Consider the following 19108-nt stretch of genomic DNA (forward strand, 5'->3'; position numbering starts at 1 on the left):
AGAACAGAAATCGTGCTCCGGCAGCGCGGCAGCAGGAGGCCCCATTAGCTAAAGTGGTGCTTCGGGTTAAGAACTGTTTCAGGTTAAGAACGGACCTCCGGAACGAATTAAGTACTTAACCCGAGGTACCACTGTACATGAAATTTCTCTATCACTCATCCAAACATTTACAAATAGCACGGGAGAGGCTGGAATGCATATTTAATGGCTGGAATTTTATATACACTACATGGGAGTAAAACCCATGGAATTCAGCGAGATTTGCTTCTGAGTATATGTGCATAGGATTATGCTGTGTCATAGATGAAAATGGCCTCAGAATTTTCCTAATCTAGTGGTTTTCAGCCAGTGCCCCATGGCCCCCTGGGGTGCCTTGAATGATGGCCAGGGGTGCCGTGGGCAACACTGGTCTCTGTCCCTCTTTCCTTCCCTCCCTCCTCTGATAATGTCTCAGATCTTTGCCTCCTAAAAGCTTGCACAGCTGTTATTGCAGCATCCCTGATTACAAGCTCCACAGGCGAATGGTGCCTCTGGGGCTGACCAGGGGGTGCTGGTTGCCAGGAGCAGAGGCAGCATCTGACTGAGCAAGCGAGAGCCCAGCCAGCCAGTCCACCAGCCCCTGCTGTTGGGAATGGACAGACAAATCCCAGGCCCCTGTGGGGAAGTGTGAGGAGGCACCTCTCTTTGGGCAGGGGGGCAGCTCAGAGACCAGGGGCAGCAACCGTGGCTGCCCAGAGGACTCCCAAGGAGAGGAGAGAGGAGAGAGGAGAGGAGGCTGAGGGAACACTCCACAAGGGAGGGTGTTCGAAAAGGTGTGAGAGGCTGCCAGCTCTGCAGGCAAGGGGGGCATATCTGGGCTCCTGAGCCCCCCAGGGGTGCCACAGAAAGAATGTAGCTGGACAAGGGAGCTGTTGAAAAGTTGAAAACCTCTGTCCTAATCTAAGCAGCCTCTTGATTGGTTTTGAATAGCTCTAGGAATAGTTTATTATTCCCCTTTAAAGTTGTTTTATTGTATTCTATGGTTTCTCTTGCTGTGGTGTGGCGTGTTTTGCTGTGTTAGTTCTTATTTATTCTTTTTGTTATTTATTTGGTTCTATTTGTGTTTATTTTTTATTTCTATTACAGCACTTTAAAGTCATCCTGTTTTATTTAAACTAAATCACAGGACATTTAATCTTTTCGTGTTGTCTTTTTTGTTATTACTGTTACTGTTACCAGCTTGGATCCAGAGAGGCACTGGCTGGACGTTGACTTTTTCTGCCACCCCAGCAACTCCTGGATATCCCCCAAAGCCCTTCCTGAGGATTAGGTGACCCTCTTGAATGAGATGACTTGAGGGGATGAATAAGAAAGGGGGGATTGCTGAAAATGGGGTAAAAGCAACTGCCATGGTGGGAGGTGCAGAAGGGCCACAGAGTATTATCCAGACTGATGCCCCAAACTCAAAACACTACCAAGAAAAAGAGGTCTGCCGCAGACCTACAAACAACAGCTTCCCAATACATACCCTTTATCAGTATCATAGGTACTTTATGGACCTCCTGGTAGGCGGAAGGAGTATGGAAACAAAACTGGAATTAGTTGGCTCTGCCTCTCATTCTCTCTCTGTGTTTCTGATCTCTCTGCTGTCCACTCTACCAGTCACAATGGGCAGCAGCTACACAGTCACTGAGGTCTTGGAGGTATTCACTGTTAGTGGTTTCCCGTGGCTTATATCCCTAAGGAGCCATGGTTCAGTATTGTGGAACTTGCTCCAAGAGCCATGGGTTGAATTCTGTAGAACTCACTCCCAGGACTCAGCTACACAGGTCAATTTATAACATTGTAAATGCATTATAAAAATGTTACGCTAGATGGCGCTGTAGAGCAGCATCCAAAGCCAATGAAAATTTCTATTGGGAGCTGAACCTTTTTTTATAGCATTTTTTGTTTTCAATTACAATAATCCATTAATAGCCTCATTATAACAATGCTGAATTATAATACAATTATGAATATCAATCATTCAGATGCCAAATTATCTGATTTAGGGTTTTTTTTAATAGCATTTTTATATCTGTGTAGATCCAACCCCAGTAAAAATCAGATAGGCTCCCTTACTGCTGAATAATTCCTGCTGAATTATTATTAGCATTTATTAGATTTCTATACCACCCTTCATCATAATATCTCAGGACGGTTCACAGAATAAAATACAGGATAAAACAGGTAAACAATTAAAACAAAACAGCAAAACAATAACCCCCCCCCCCCACAGACACATTTGAAAGGTTGTAGAGCATTAATTAACCAAAGGCCTGGTTGAAGAGGAACATTTTCTGCTGGCGCCTCAAAATATATAATGAAGGCACCAGGCAAACCTCCCTGGGGAGAGCATTCATTCCACAAATGAGGAGCCAGAGAAGGCCCATTCTCATTTTGCCACCCTCTGAACCTCACGTGGAAGAGACACACAAAGAAGGGTCTCAGGTCACAGGGGTGCCAACTTGCCCTCACGATTGTGGGTGCCTGACACCGCAATACGGACATGTGACGCCACATGCCTGCACATGCCTCTGCCTCCGTGTCCAAGCCCCCCCCCCAAAGGGTGCCTCACTCACTGGCTGTGGAGGGTGGAGCTGAATTGCTTCTCTCTTGAAGGTGGTGTCCAAGCACCCACGCCCCCCCCCCCCCCCCGGAGTTGGCTCCTATGTCAGATGAAGAACTGGGATGGTTTATATAGGGAGAACTTCTGCTGCTTTTTAAAGTAAGCTGTTTCTGATTTTTTGGGATATTTTGAAACTGATATCCCTGTTGTAACCTTTTTGTACACGACTGAAAAAGCTTGATGTTGGGCTTCATAGAGATGGCTGAAATAAATAAATACTGTACAAATAAATAAATACAAATAAATAAATTGTTGCCTGTAGAGTAGCGCTGAGTAACTCGTCTTGTCAGCACATGTGTTTCCACTTGTGGAGAGGCTTCCCTCTCTCTACTCACTACACGCCTCTAAATGTATTCTAGGTGTTCCCCTGACACTTTGGATCAGATTTGGGGAGGACACAGGACACAAGAAGGAGAGGAGGAAAAGTCCCGTTGTGCAAGTGGAAATCCTTGCGCTGAAGGGGCATACTAGTTGGATACTGCCCACAATACTGCCTCAAATTTCTTTGAGGGTTTTTCCATGCTGTTTCCTTCCTTACAAACTTGTGATTTAAAATCAACAATTGCAATAAGAAGGATAAGGGAAGCAGAGAAATTGAGGGAAATGAAAATATAGGAAAAGGGATTTTGAGCAACAAATGACACCTTAAAGACTTACAGAAGGAATCAAAGGCCAGAGCATGTAGGTTTTCTGTGAAAGAAAGAGAAGAGAGAAGTCGGATACTAAGAAGCAGGAGATCAAGGAAACATGAGGCTGAACCTAAGAGTGCATAAAATAGTACAGATATGCAAGGGAGAATAAAAGTGAAGAAATAGGGAGGATCGGGCTCGTGAAGATCTTTATGTGCAAGAAGAAGTTTCTAATGAGTCTGAACAGGAAAACAAATTTATTGAAGAGAAAAACAGAGAAGTTACACAAGATGCTCAGAATGAAAAAAAGAGGATAAAACAAGACAAGCTGCAGAACTCACTGAAATAAGAGGAAAAGCATGAAAACTGAAGAGATTAATGTGAATAATATTACCATGATAAAGATGAAAAATAACCGAAAATAGAGCTAAAGGGGCATCAAACATAAGAATTGGATAATATTATTATTTTTTAAATGTCAAGTTTTTGCCACAGAATTAATATGCAGACAGAAAAATAGGAATCTATTAACATGCTAGCACTATGGGCAGTGGAAGAAGCTGTAAAATACTCATGCTACACAATAACTATAGCTGTAATACCAGAAGATAAACCAGTGTTGTTCTCATTCAGCCAGATAGTGTTGTGGTATTTCAGTTCCAGTTAGCAAGAAGAGAAATAAGGTAACATTTCAATACCATGATGATAAAAATGGTAATTTTTTAAAAAAAAGTTTGAATCAGGTAGCCAAAAAGGGGTATTCAAAAAAGGAAGAGCTAAGTCTGAGCAACAGCGGAACAGCAACAGACAGTAACTCTTAAGACAAATTCAAAAACAGTGATTGGAGGAGAGGACAAAATGGAGTGGGGTTGTAAGATCTAAGAGTATTTAAAGGCAGAATACGATAATGGTTGTACCTTACCCCTAAAGATGCCTAACAGTGGTCAGCTACGGCCCTTCCAACTCTCTCACCTACCTGCCAAAATGTGACCAAATTAGCCTCATTAGGAGGGGGAGGGGAGGGGGGCGTGGGCTTAACTAGCCTGCCCAGCCACTACTAGCAGTAGGGTCTGATGCAGGCCACATCCCATTCCCTGCCTCCTCTCTCCCACCCTGGTCACAAAAGCTGCTACCAGCCAGCAGCTATATCGTCGGAGCAGGTTGTGCAAAAGCACTTTCACTGGATATTGACAAAAATATGATATGTAGTGCAGTAGAAGTGAACTATTAATGCTCACTTAAACGTAAGCCCTATTGAGTTGGAATTCCCAAATATATAATTGAAAATATATATCATCAAGATGCTGATTACTAAGTCATAGTTGCGTCACAAGAAAACAATGCCAGACAGTAACTAAGGGAATTTCAGCAGCATATGGAGAAGAAACACCATGGTGCTTCTGCAGCAGCACAACTGGCCACATTCATCTGCCCCAGCTGCAACTAAACATGTCTCTTCCATATCAGTCTCTACAGCCACAGCATGTGCTATAACAGTTGACTACAGCCCCAAAGGCGCACACCTCCATTGTCTCCTGAGACAGACAGATGTCAACCATGGGGAAGAACAGGGTGGCCCAGAGGGACTGGAGAAAGATGGGTTGGAACTGGGAGGAGTGGCTTGTTCTTGGAAGTCACAGAAAGTGAAAGGCCGGTGCAGAATTAATTCAAGCATTTTTGAGACACACAGCTTCACATGTTCCACAATCACCATGTTTACCTGTGGCATTCTCCATTAATATGCAAAATGGCTACATATGAGATATGTTCTTCTTTTTTACCATACATATAATGTTCTTATCCACTAAGCTGTAATATGTGACTCATCCTACTCATGGGATTGGTAAGAAATTGTCTAGGAATCCTCATGCTTCCTTGGCCCGATTCTCATGACTTTCTTAATGAAAGATGCCTGCCTGTTGTAAATTTATGGAATACTGAGTGCAATCTAGTTTTGTATGTTGCTAATTCCACAAGGTTTAATACTGTGTGTGTGTGTGTGTGTGTGTGTGAAAGAGAGAGCATGCAATGATTAATGTGACAAAAAGATGTGTTCTTATTTTTCTTTGATGACATTACCTGAAAACTTTTATTAAAAAATGGCCCACTCCTGTTTCCAGGAGAGGGCTTGCAGTAATTAGCTCAAATTTTTCAACAAATGGCACACAGGCTGTTGGCACGGCATGTGTGCAATAACATTGGTGTTTACCCTATTATGTTGCAATTTAAAAGATGTCATAAAGTTTGTCAGTGAGTGAGTTCATAGTAAGAAAAAAGAAACAGAAGTACTGACCATGACTTATGATGAGGCTATAAATATATATAGTCTACATAGTGAAGTTCAGCATATCCCAGCTTGAGGATCGTTGGGGTTCATGACATAATTGCCAATTGTGAGACGGGGAAAAAACACAGTAATGAGGAAAGAAATATATTCCTCATTTGTACTTTGTGATGGTTGGGTATTTTTAGCAAATGAGTTGTCAGCAGAAAGGCTTCATTAGACCCATCAGGATATCTGCCCATGAATAACGGATCCCAAACGGTACTGACAGTTTCCTTGAGCCAAAATGATGGAGCACCTCTGACAAAAGCCATATTGTGCTCTCCATGTGAGAAGTGTGAAGAACAAAAGAGGCATCTTATTCTTAATTTGGTCAGGTTAATATTGACACAGTTAGTTCCTCCGAAGAGTCAAGATGTATGTGTAATGTACATTTATACAGGACTCACTTGGGTAATCAACTGTCAGATGCCATAAATCAGAAAGTATAACTATTGAGAAGGACAAAAACAAAACAAAAATCTATTCTCAAAGCTGTGTTTAAATTGGTATTATCTATTCCCAATGATGTAGGTTTGAAAATATAGCTAGGGTTAAATAGTTTAATTCAACAAAAGAATATATAACACCATATTTTCCAGTAAATTTTTTGTATATGGAACACTGTATTTCTGCATGTTGCACTAGAGGTGTATGTTGACTGAATTTATCATGTGCATCACTAAGTGCTGCAACAATATTCAGATTTTTCACCTTGATCCTGAGCACAACTTAAAGGAAATTAGTTCCTTTGAAAACAATGGCAACTGGATGAGAGCATATGGGTTTTACAAGAATGGGAGACAAACCGTCATCATCATCATCGTAATAGCATCTGATGAGTTGATTTCTTTCAAGAATTTCTAAGCTCCCTGTGTATTCGCTATAAAAACATTTTAAAACATAACTTCAATGTCTAAAATATTAAAATTTAAGTAAGCAGTATAAAACATTTCTAACGAGGCATACTACAGGCTTAACACAAAGAGCAGTAACAATTTACAGTAACACCTAATCTCCTTTACTAAATTTACTTAAAGTAGATTGAAATTTAAAAAATCATTTCTTATGTAATCCTTTAAGGAAAATTAATATAAATAAAAGTTAATTATGGTTTAAAACCTTTACGTATACATCTCCATAAATAAGGCAACTTATCAAAATATTAGAACAATTTATTAGAAGCTGAAGAGAAGGATGAATTAACTTTAGGTAAGAAGTGGGAACAATCTTGGCAGTCAAAAGTCTCAGAACAAGTGACACTGAATTGAACCAAGAGTAAATAACATTGAGTTCCAATTTAACTCAATGTGTCTTAAATGAATTATGACTAACTTAGGTTCCATTTATTTCAGGGCGCAATTACTTCTGGATGCAAATGAGTATGCTTATAAATTATTCCAGGTATTCAGTTTCTACAACTTTAAAGGAGCTTAGTTTTTAATACAGTATACAATTTGTATTTGACTCCCACATGCAGCTTCCTGAAAATGGAAACTGCTGCCATTGTGACTTTGCACCAAAACTGCAGTATATTGAAGAGATTCCCATCTTACTGTAGGCATCTGTCTGTTTCAAGAGACAATGGAGTGTGCTTCCAGAGAAGTCAAACTGCTGGAGGATCACTGCATCTATTGTGGCTGCGGATACTCGTACTTGCATTAACAACACCAAAGTGACCTGTTTTTGAATTCAACCCTAACTCACTGAGGGTTTGAGACTAATGTGCTCCCCTCACCTGGTTTAGCCAGCCAGTTGAAACCGTTCCTTGGGTGTGGCTGCTGTCACATGCTGACCGCTCTTAGGAGCCACAAGTAAGAGTGTGGGAACCAGAGGTGAACAAACTGCTCCAGAAGGAGCACAATGTGTCCAGTCTGTGTCCTGCTCCTCCTCCATCACCCCATACACTCCCATTCCAATAACCGCCACCAAATAATAGGTGTATAATATTGCTTAATAATAATACCTGATTATTTTAAACCAAACAAGTTATAGACATTGTGCCCTTTATGTTCATTATGGTTGCATTTTAAATATATTTTCACCTATTGAACTTAGGTGCACAAAATGCTTCACAGCATATACCAGTGAATGGTTTATAAAGGTATGGTAGAATCTATAAATGAAGGGTAGGGATTTCTATTTCTGATGAGAATTCCCTGACACTCCTAGTGCCAAGTCAGCCTGGCCTTGCTTGAGGAAGTAGTATTCCTCAGAATGGATCATTCTGAGCAAGGTGTCCCCAGAGATCATCTGTACTATTTCTGCTGCTCTGCCTTGACAAATTCTGCTTAAGGTTTAACAGTATTAAATTGTTAAATTTCAAAGGATTACAGTTTATTTCTTGTCGTGCCCTTCAAAGAAGAAAAGGTAAGAAGTCCCTTGCGCAGTCTCTAGTCCTATATCATGGATGTGGGTAGATTTCAATATTGTGGGATTTGCATTGTTTCTTTCCTAGAAACTCCCAAAATCCACTGTCTGAAGTCAATTTTAAATTAGGGTCTAAGAAAGGGAGTTGATAAACACACGGAATTTCAAAACTTTTTGAGTTTATTGTAGCCCAGGAATTTGCTTTTAGTATTTGAGTTCACAGTCCTTTCACACAAAAATCTATTCTTGGTTTTCTCTACAAGGCTTCTTCATTTCAGCAGTCTAATTTGTTATTTTAAAAGATAAGTTACTGTTGTTAAACAATTGGGAGTCATAAAGCCTTGTTGATCTACTGCAAATTGCACAGCGATGTCGTAGTAGATCCTCATCTACCCCTTCTCTCCCCTGCTTATTTACTCTATTTTGGGTGAATGCCAAGGTGAACAGCACAGGAAAAGCATGCAAAACTGCAGAAAACCCACCCCAGACAGTTCAATGTATGAAATAATACTTTTCCTTCCTAACATTTGATGAAGTGTTTTTCATTTTCATTTTAACTTAAGGGAAAATAGACACATTTTCTAGACACGTCTGAGTAGATTAATAAATAGTATTTGTACACACACAAGCTAAAAAGTAATTTATCAGATAGAAGACAGATGTGTGGAGTTTGGAATGGGAGGGAGTGAATAAGTGCCCACCTGAATATACAGTTGTGGTGTGTTGTTGATGAACTGCTGTTGATTTAGGGAGAACGTTGCTTAGTAGCAGTATAAAAGCCAATAATGTCATATGATAATGTTCTTTGCCAGAGTAAAATACATTTTCTTATATGCAAACAGCGCAAGCCAAAGGGGGACAAAGAAACTCAGTTAAATGTGTTCTTTGTTTTGCTAAGGTATTGCAATAGGCAAAAATAAAGCTGTTAAAGCACACTGGATGTATATCATTAACTTGCAATGCAGAATGACAAGGTTTTTCTTGTTTTGAAAGATGGATCTTGTCTTTGCTGTTATTTCAGAAAGACTGAATTATGGTATTGTTTGGGGTAAGATTCCTTGTTTTCCCGAAGGTTCTTGTTTTTCACCTGAAAAGACATGGTTACTATCCCACAACTCTGGAAATGTATGGCATACATAGGTGTGGGGCAGATCACATGGGACATCTCAAGTTGTGATGTTGGTGGATTTTGGAGGCTCTTCCACAAACGCTTTTCATTAAGCATTCATCCTGATTTACGTGCACAAATCTTATTTAGAGATTATATTATTTCAGGTCTTTATTGAGCTTTCATTCTGATTTGTTTGCAAGAAGGTTAAACAACCTACATTCATCCTGATTTGCTTGTGAGGTGTTTATCTTTCTCATCACTTTCATGGCAGTAGAAAGTCTGTTTCCTTTTTGGAGTCAGTTTGTTGCCTAAGGTGACAGAGGGCTTTAATCCACTTTAATTGTGCAAGCCTAAATTTCCCGTTATATCATTGACCACCTGGGAAGGTTCAAAAGTGGACACACACAGATACATACAGACACCCGCTTTGTTTATCTGAGCCTAAATTAATTTTGGTTTGGATTTTAAAATTAGCTCAACCAAGACCGAATTGCCTTAAAGCTCACCTTTCAACAGCTGCTTTAGCTGTGGGAGGAGATTTTCCTTCATCCTTCCTTAGAACATAAATCCTTACCAACAGTTGCATGTGATTCTTGTTTTCAGTTCCTATTTCTCTCACTACCAGGTAAAAAGCGCTTGCAAGGTAAGTCTTGGAAAGGTGGAGGCAGGAAAAAAATAATCTGCCGGAAAGGCTGGGGATAGTGGTAGACTGGCACTCCATTTGCGCTGGGCTATAGATCTTTTTAAGATTAGGGGGAACTCTTCAGAAACCATCCAGGCTATTCTCTGAAAAAGCTTGGAAAGAATGTGCCCATTCCAAATTGAGACGGGCATGCGTGAAATGTAGCTTGGTTCCAGTTGATTATATAGGACAGCAGTGTAGCTAAAAATGTTCAAATAATAAAAAATCCCATATCCATTAATCACTTTGGTTCATGCTCAAAATGTACTTGTCAATGTAATCCTAAAATATATCTCTGTTCTTCTTGAGGTGGAACACAATACTTCAAGTCGTAATGTTGTTTGGTAAGAACAGACTGGCATGTGATTACCAGCACCTTCTTGACCGCCTTCTCATAGACTTTGCAAGGTTTCTTGACACTTTCAGAGGACTTTGTGAGTCACTGTCAGCCTTCCTACCAGTGATGGCTTCTCAGTGGCTCTCTGGCTGTCAATCAGAAATAAAGTGGGTTGATGGCAGAAGAGATGGGGTGGTGGGATGCAGTCCCCTAATTAGTATAAAAGGAGTATAAAAGTTTTTTTGGTTCCAGATGAGCAGGTGGCCCAGAGCATGGATAAATGGAATGGGGGAGGGGCTTGCAGGACTCTTCCCAGCCCCCTGAAGAAATTACTGTCAGAACAGGATGATAGGGAATAGCAGAGATGGAACACCCACCTTTATTTATTTATTTATTTATTTATTTTCTTACCTTTATATCCCATCTTCATTCCATCATGGAACCCAAAGTGGAACCATCCTGTCACTGACCAGCCTTAAACATGCTTAGCTTTACCAAGTTGATGGCCTCATGTGCCTTCAGACCATACCCTGGGACTTTGGTATCAGCCAGGGGACGACTTTGTGGTTTGGAAAGTGCCACAGAATGCAGTTAAAGTGTAGGATGAATTCGCCACCACAAATCTGAATGAATGCAGAATGTATGCTTCTTGTCATATAACTGCCCCCTAAACAAATCAAATGCTTAGTAAAGACCAGGCATAATCTAATTACTGTGTAAGCTTTGTGCAAGTAAATCAGGATGAATGCTGAATAAACAGGTTGTCTGGATGTGTTCACTATGCCTATTCTGCCTTGGTCAGACCACACCTGGAATACTGAGTCCAGTACTGGGCGCCACAATTTAAAAGGGATGTTGACAAGCTGGAACATCTGCAGAGGAGGGCAACCAAGATGATCAAGGGTTTGGAAACCAAGCCTTATGAGGTATGGTTGAAGGAGCTGTGTATGTTTACCCTGGAAAAAAAGAGATTGAAAGGAGATATGGTAACCATCTTCAAAGATCTAAAAAGCTCTCACATGGAGGGTGGAGCAAGCTTGTTTTCTCCTGTTCTGGAGGGTAGGACTTGAACCAGTAGCTTCAAGTTACAAGAAAGGAGAGCTGTTTGACAGGGGAACAGTCTTCTTTTGGAGATTCCTGCATTGCAGGGGGGCTGGGCTAGATGACTCTTGGGGTCCCTTCCGACTCGATGATTCTATTATTCTTGTGAAAGTATAAACATATGGCTATGTTCTTTTAACTTTTAGAGCTACAATAATTATTGGGGTCCATAAGAGTATGAACAAGATCCCAATGTGTTCATCATTAATTTGATTAGCCATTCCAGTTAGCTCTGGGTGTTAACCAATAGAAAAAATCCTTCAGTAAGAAGTAATTTTGTCATCTTTCAGGACTGCCTATTTCACAGAAACATGACCGGAGATCTAAAAGCATTTGTAGATAAGTATGGTTTTGATGTCCTTGTCATTTTGGCCAGCTACTTATCAGAAGAAAGGCAAGAAAAAAGGCAGATAGCAGTTTATTCAGAAAACATGGAGATGGGCAATCAGGTAAGTATCACGAAGGAAAGAGTAAAGTTATTCTGTCTGTGTTCTAGAACAGAAATGCATCATTACATTCCCTGTTGGTCTTTTAGTTTTGCCATAGCATAGGATGTATGAGTCATAGAAATTACATTTATTGAGTGTGTTGTTATCTGTGAGCAACGATGCAATAAAAACACCATTAGATGATTAAAGGAGTGGTGAGGGGAAGAGAGAAAACAAATCGTCATTTTGTTAAAAAGAAAGAAAATAATTTTATACAGTATACCCAATTTGGAGCCTTCTTCATTTCATAAACATCTTGAGATTTGTCCACATTCCCCCAACCCAAGACTTTCTAGTTAGAGAAAGATACCACAAAAGATATCACTGTAATTGCCCTAGTCCTGGATTTCTCTGTCATTTTAAAGTCTACTACTAGAATTGCTGTCATTTATTACCACCAGACTAGGTTCTTAAGTGGGGCCTGGATAGGGCAGGGGGTGAAACTGATTGGCTCAATCTGAGCAAGTTAAGAGGCTAAGAAGGACTGAAAGCAGGAATTTGTGATTTTAATGTGAGTTTTGAAATCTGATACTGTTATGTGTTCTGTTTCTTTGCTTCCTAAACCCCCTAATACATCTCTAGGGGGCTTCTAAAAAGAAAACTTACTCAGTAAAGTTTGTTTTTATGCAACAGACATGATACATACCACTGCTTTTTTCCTCAACAGATTTGTTGTGAATTAGAAGAATGTCAGAATCCTTGCCTAGAACTGGATCCTCTGGAATATGGATGTGATCAATTCCTCATTTATCACCAAGAAAATTCTTCAGCCAATTGTGATGAAATTTTTCTGCTAATGAAAGACGTTATCAGCAGGAGACATCCAGAAATGGCACCAAACAGTAGAACATCTTCCACTGAAGCGGTTGCTGGAAGCGCTCCACTTTCTCAAGGATCTTCTGGTATTATGGAGCTTTATGGCTCTGACATTGAACCACAGCCAAATGTTGTCAACTTTATAGAGAACCCTCAAGATCATAATGGATCTGTCCAAGCCCATGCTGATGCTAATGTAGATCTTGTGAGTCCAGACAGTGGGCTTGCTACTATTAGAAGCAGCAGATCCTCCAAGGAGAGCTCAGTTTTTCTTAGTGACGATAGCCCAGTAGAAGGAGCAGCATCTCATCACAGTTTCCTTTCCGGTTTTGATTCCTATAGTCCCATTCCTGAAGGAGCAGTAGCTGAAGAAGAAAAATCTCAGCCTAGGAACAGCAGCAACAATTTTGATCTATTCAACTTTGATTTAGCACCAATGGCTACAGTTCAGATGGATTCTTCTCATTCTGTGGACTGTTCCCCTCCTGATGACTTCTCCCATGACAGTGGTTCATCAGAAGGACAACCACCAACTGACTCAAAAGTAATTGATGAGACAAATCTATCAGAATGTGACATTGCAAATTATTCAGCTGATTTACCAATGACAAGAAAGGAAGAAGATGACACAATAAAATTTAATGAGTGTAGCCACCTGCAAGAACATCCTAGTACGATAGACCTAGAAAATGACTCTTCCTCTCATCCTAAAGTGTTGAACAAGGTTGAGAGGAGAACTCCACCAATCTCTATGAACAGCCGTGTGGAATCTCCGCCTTTAGATGATGGGCCATCTTTATTTTGCCCACAAGATAAAATTAAAGAAAATAATGAAACTGATTATGTGAACAATTCTCAGTCTCGTACAAGATATGGGAGCTGGTGGGATGGGTTTCAAATAGATTCCAAAAATGCTGTTACATGGAGTTCAACTGATGCAGAATCTGTATTTCAGAGTCCTGATTCATGGAAAGAATATAAAACAAGTCTATTACTGAAAGGGCAAACTGATAGAAGAGCTTCAGATTCAGTCTGTATACAAGACCAGCAGAAGCGTATGGATTTTGCAAGAGCAGGTATTTGGGAGAACAAGTTTGGTGCTGCCCAGGTTAAGCAGGATTTGGGATGCCATCAAAAAGACAACGAACAACCAATGGAGGACTTTGCTAGCATGTGGAATACTAGTCAACCAGTTCCTGCAATTTCTGATCCATGGGGTAATACCAATAGTAATGGTGGACACATCAACTCAAATTCACCTAATGTTTGGGCAGAAATTGATCATGACGGTTCTGGACATTCAGAGCGTACATGGAATGTTCCTCAGGTAGATTTTGATCATATTTCCCCAATGAAACTTGATACATGGGTTATGTCTAACTGTTCACCAGAACACTCTGAATGCAATGATTCTGAACATCTAAACAGTCAAGTAGACCTAGGATCAAAGAATGAAGGACAAGATAGTTCAATAGAAAACAACAGAACATATGAAAATGCAAATAATGATACGAGTGGCATGCTGAAGAATGTTAAATTGGCTATGGAACACCAAAGGGATACTGTACCTAAACCCAAAGAATTTGAAAATACCAATAGATGGGACATGTATGACACAAACATTAGAAAAGAGGCACTTGGAAATCTTGTCTCTTGGGAAGACCCTTTCCTGTCATATAGAGAATCAGACTTTAACACCTCAAATACATGTGACGATTTTATTGTTTCTCCACCGGATACAAATTATTCAACATCTGACTCATATGTATCACCAACAGGGGCTGGAGATGAAAAAGAGAGTGAGGGCAAACATTATGAGCCAGTCTTGGATCAAATGGTAAACATAAGCTCGGGTGAACCTGAAACATACAGTTTTGGAGATTTGAAATTACCACAAACATCAGCGGTATGTTCCACTGATTCTGACTATGGAAGTAGGGGCCCCTGGGAAGCACCACTTAATAATAAGAACCAACAGGAAGCAGTGCGTTCTGAAACTACTATTATAAAAAATATTGATTTACTTGATTTGAAACAAAAAGGTGCTACATATTTTTCAGATGACTACTGTGATCATGAAAGTAGTCCTTCAAGTTCTGAAGACACTGGAATAATGATGTTTTCTACAGAGAAAAATAGCCACTCAGCTCTAAATAATACCATAGATATTGAAGGGGGAAATGCTGAAGTAAGTAGTGATGTCATCCTTGAAGACACAAATGACATGGAGAGAACATTTTCAGTCAGTGATCAAGTAAAAAGAAACAAACAATCAGAGCAGAACACCAGACTTCTAGATAAACAGTTGAACCAGTGGGATGAACAGCTTCAATACAATCAACGGGCTGGATTAGAGCACAGTGGCATCTTTTCTGCCTCAAAGCAAGTAGTCAAGCAATGTCAAAGAACAGATGAGGGAAGTGGGCAAGTCACCCTTGAAAATATTAGGAATGAAATGATGCAAAATGACAATAAAGACTTGATCCTTCCACTCCCTCTCTCGTCTAGTAATAGTTCAGAGGAAAGCAGGGCAATTTTTGGTTCTCCCAGGTCACCAGAAAAAACAAGATGTAGTGACAGTCTAGAAAATGTAGTAGCAGAGCCAGAGGAAATAAGCCTGCCATTTTCCAATGAGACTCATCCTGTCATTGAGGAAAAGAAGGGTGGATCTCTCGATAGCAATGCAGAATATTTTGCTACATCTCCCAAAAAAGAAAACAAGCACATAGTTCACAGTCTTGACATGGATGCTTACCCAAAATACAGTTTAAATGTGTTATCCCCATCTGAAAGTTTGGATAGGGAACTATCTGCACAGAAGATCCCTGAGAAGGAGAGTGCATCCCCAAGTTCCCCTAGAGGAGAAAACCATCAAGGAATGCATTATCCAGAGTTGGTTGAACATCAAGATGCATGGGATAAATTGGAGAAATGTATCTCTAAGTCAGAGCCATCAAGTTGTTTGCTACATGATGAATTGCCAGTACCAGTACGAGAACATCAGGAACATCAGGAATTGGATGAGTCAGTTGCTGACTTGAACATTCATAAATCTGATTTGGAAACTCCTAAAAATGTTTCAGGAATGCTTAGCAGTCATGGAGCATCTTTAGAGGATAAAAATCAAGAGAGATCAATGGAAATGCAACAGGATTCATATACAGAATATACTCAAGCGCTGGATGCAATGGATAAGCCTAAAATAAATGATTTGTTGTCAAATGGAATGGATTTGTCTCACGATAGTGAGTCTGAGAATAAGCTTTCAAATGAGAAATGTATTGATATTATGCCTCATCATGAGTTGTCCCATATTCTAGATGCCTGGAATGTATCGATGGATGAACAAGCACAGTCTGTTGGAATAAGCCCCAACATAAATGAGGCACTTGAAGGGTCAGATACCATGTATAATTTCCCAGAAGATATTCCTATCAAAGACACCTATTACAAAGAAGACACCACTTGTAGTGGTTCCATTGACTATACACACTCAAGTGCAACCACTCCAGATACAAGTGATTTTTCTACAAATATGCATATTTGGGATAGCTTTCAGGTAGCTAATAATCAAAAAGAAAATGAAGATGCTTGGGACATCACAACTGATGGTGAAGAAGCATCTGGAAAAGAGTTACCTGAGAATAAAAGCCAAGAAGATTCTGAAACAAGCACTGAACACAAAGTGCCGAAAAACTTAGAGCTTTGGAATGCTCATGTGGATGATGATACAGTATCCTCATTATCAAGTCCTGGAATTGATGTAGATTCAGAATACTTGAGTATGCAAGAGACAGGAATACAGGCAGCTCTACATCCTAACAGACTAGAGGCTGACACACAAGGGCAAGAATCTGTTCGGCCACATGAAACAAACCTTGCAATTGATTCAGAAGGTTCAAGCACTCAGTCTCATTTCAAGGAAAATGTCCAAGTAGTCACATTAAATGAAAATTCAGAAAATCTTAATGCTTTTGACACTTCAGTGGAGGATTATGTTCATGAAACATCTGAATGTTTAGCACATTGGGAAACAATTCAGGATGAAGCAGATGACCATACTATACAAATGTCTGAGATAAATCACGAAGAAAACCATGGCCCAAAGAATTCAGATGCTTGGGATGTAATAATGCAAGGTCATTCTGAAACCACATTAGATAAAAATAAAAAATCCATAGTGGACAATCTTAGATTTCCAGATGATTCCTCGGAATGGTGGAATTTACAAAGCCAAGATGAAAGTTCAATGGAAGGTGCACAATTTTATTCTGATAATGATTTAAAAATTAATGACACAGTCACCATTACACGTGGTGCAATGCAAATACACACAGAAAAAAATGAAAAGCGAAAAGAACCAAATTTCCATGATGCTGCTAAGTTTGAAAATGAGTCTACTCAAGAGAACAGTGAATGTGAATGCAGAAATGGAGCAAACTCACTGGCTAACAAAAAAGAAGAGTTGGATCAAGGTACTGTGAATTTTGAAGAGTGTTATCCACAGTCACCATCCTGTGAGGATGAAAGTGGTGTAAAACAAGAATCCTCTGTTACTAATGTTAAAGATCAAGATGCTCTTAAACACCCTGTTCCAGAAGACTGGCAATCAAACCTATTGAACGCACTTGCTCAGGTCGATCCAACACTTGGTCTGCTAAGAGATAAAATGAATGCACCATCTATCAATCCAAATGAAGTAAATGTAAATCCATTAGATAAAAAAGAAACCAGTGAACAATTTCCATCTAATCCTCCACTACCTTTAAAACCAATAAGGAAACCGAGCCCAAGATGTGATGAAGTTACACAGGAAAATTCATTTGTTCCAGATATATTACAAAACAACAACCCTAGTGATTGCCAGGCATTTACTGTTGATCCAGATTTGTGGACTAATGTTGAACAGCCTTTCGTCTTGAGAACAAATGGTGAAAATCCTGATATATTAAGTCACTGTGATCAAGACAGCAGTTCACAGGCCTCAAGTAGCCCTGATGTTTGCAATGAATATGAAAACAAGGAAGCTTGTGCCCAATCTTCTGTCCTAACTGAACCTGAAGAAGCTATTCAGATGTCTTCCATGCTGTCAGAAATATACAAAGACATAGACGTAGTCTTTAATCAACAGTTGACAATTGACAGAGAAGAGTTATGTCCTGAAAGTCTGTGTCTTGATAATGAGACAAGTCTTGGTGAGTCCTACAAAGTAACACTCACTGGAAATGAGGAGTTATCTGAAATTGGAGAGGAAACTGTTATGCATGAATCTGACATAGCAAATAAAACTACTACTGAACTAGAGGATCTTCCAAGTTCCTGTAATGAAAATTTGGAAGCAGAACTCATAAATCAGGAAAGCAATGCATATGAAAATAAAAACTTTGAAGAACAGGAAGGTGCAACTTCCTCAGACAAAATGAAGTCTATGGATCCTGCTGTTGCTCTGGTTTCACCTACAGGGATGAATGATCAGCTGGAAGCATCAGATATGCATAGCATCAGTAAGATGTCAGTTGCCCCTAAACCATCTACCACACTGAATGAAATTAATCCCATTGCAATCTTAGACAATCAATCCGAGAAAAGAGTAGAAACCAATGAAATATTCAGAAAGATACATTCACTGCAAGCCTCCCTAGAAGAAGAAAATGAAGATTTCCTCTATGGTGCAAGAAGTCAATATGCCACTAATATTCTACAAGAACCTGAAAATTTGCAGGAGAATAATAGCCCATGGGTTGTAGGATCACTCACAGAACAATCACCACTTGCATGTACTTCTCCATTTGATGTATCATTTGGTCATGATTACACTCTTCAGAACGGTGACAGGAACATTTCAGAATGTGGCACTGTTGATATCAAAGGTGAGATTGCAGAATATTCTCAAGCAGATCAAGGTTGGGAATCACTGTTAGTAGAGTCTGACGGGACTCCTGGATCTTCATGTACTTTGAAAAAATTTGAATATGAAACAGATTCAAGTAATATTGAATCACCCACGGGTGTCAATGATATTGATCATTCAGAATCTATAGCTACTGATGTCATCAATGAGATTGCAGAATGTACTCAAGAGGGTCAAGTCTGGGGATCATTTCTGTTAGAATCCAGAGAGACTCCTGAATCATCATATGCTTTAAAAGAATTCAAATATGAAACAGATTCAAGTAATATTGATTTATCAGGTGCTGGAAGTGCAAGGAGTATTTCAGAATCTAAGTCTAGTGATTCCGATGGTAAGACTGGGAAATGTTCTCAAGAAGATCAAGATTGGGGATCTTTATTGTTAGAACCTGAAGTGACTCCTAAGTCGACTGATTTTTTGAAAGAATTTGAGTATGAAGCAGAATCAATTAATATTGATTCACCAGCAGATGGAGTCGTAAGCATAGCCAATGGTGAGTAATTAATGCATTTACTGATAGAACGTGTGTTAGACAAATATGCAGGAGATGTAGTGTGATGCTGACATATAGTACAGTGCCATGCATGTGCTTCAGAGTTTTAAAATTTTGTGCTTAAATATTTTCTTTGTCATTCCTGTCTAAAGAAGGCAATATTGATTATTACTGTTTCACATACTGGCAAAAGAAAGAAA

General features: G+C 39.7%; 1 protein-coding gene across 9 annotated transcripts in view; it reads left to right on the top strand.

Annotated features, from left to right (window-relative positions):
* Positions 1-19108, top strand: part of PRUNE2 (prune homolog 2 with BCH domain) — a 143327-nt gene that overhangs the window by 67313 nt on the left and 56906 nt on the right. For all 9 annotated transcript variants that reach the window (XR_013977138.1, XR_013977139.1, XM_080972156.1 and 6 more), the window contains exons 7-8: positions 11491-11649; positions 12356-18908. Coding sequence is in view for 7 of the 9 variants with exons in the window: in XM_080972156.1 (XP_080828282.1) it covers positions 11491-11649; positions 12356-18908 (6712 nt within the window). In the remaining 2 variants the exon portion in view is untranslated. The remainder of the gene's footprint in view (positions 1-11490; positions 11650-12355; positions 18909-19108) is intronic.

This window comes from Podarcis pityusensis, assembly GCF_964106645.2.
Source record: "Podarcis pityusensis genome assembly, chromosome: 11".
In the NCBI taxonomy this organism is placed as follows: Eukaryota; Metazoa; Chordata; class Lepidosauria; order Squamata; family Lacertidae; genus Podarcis; species Podarcis pityusensis.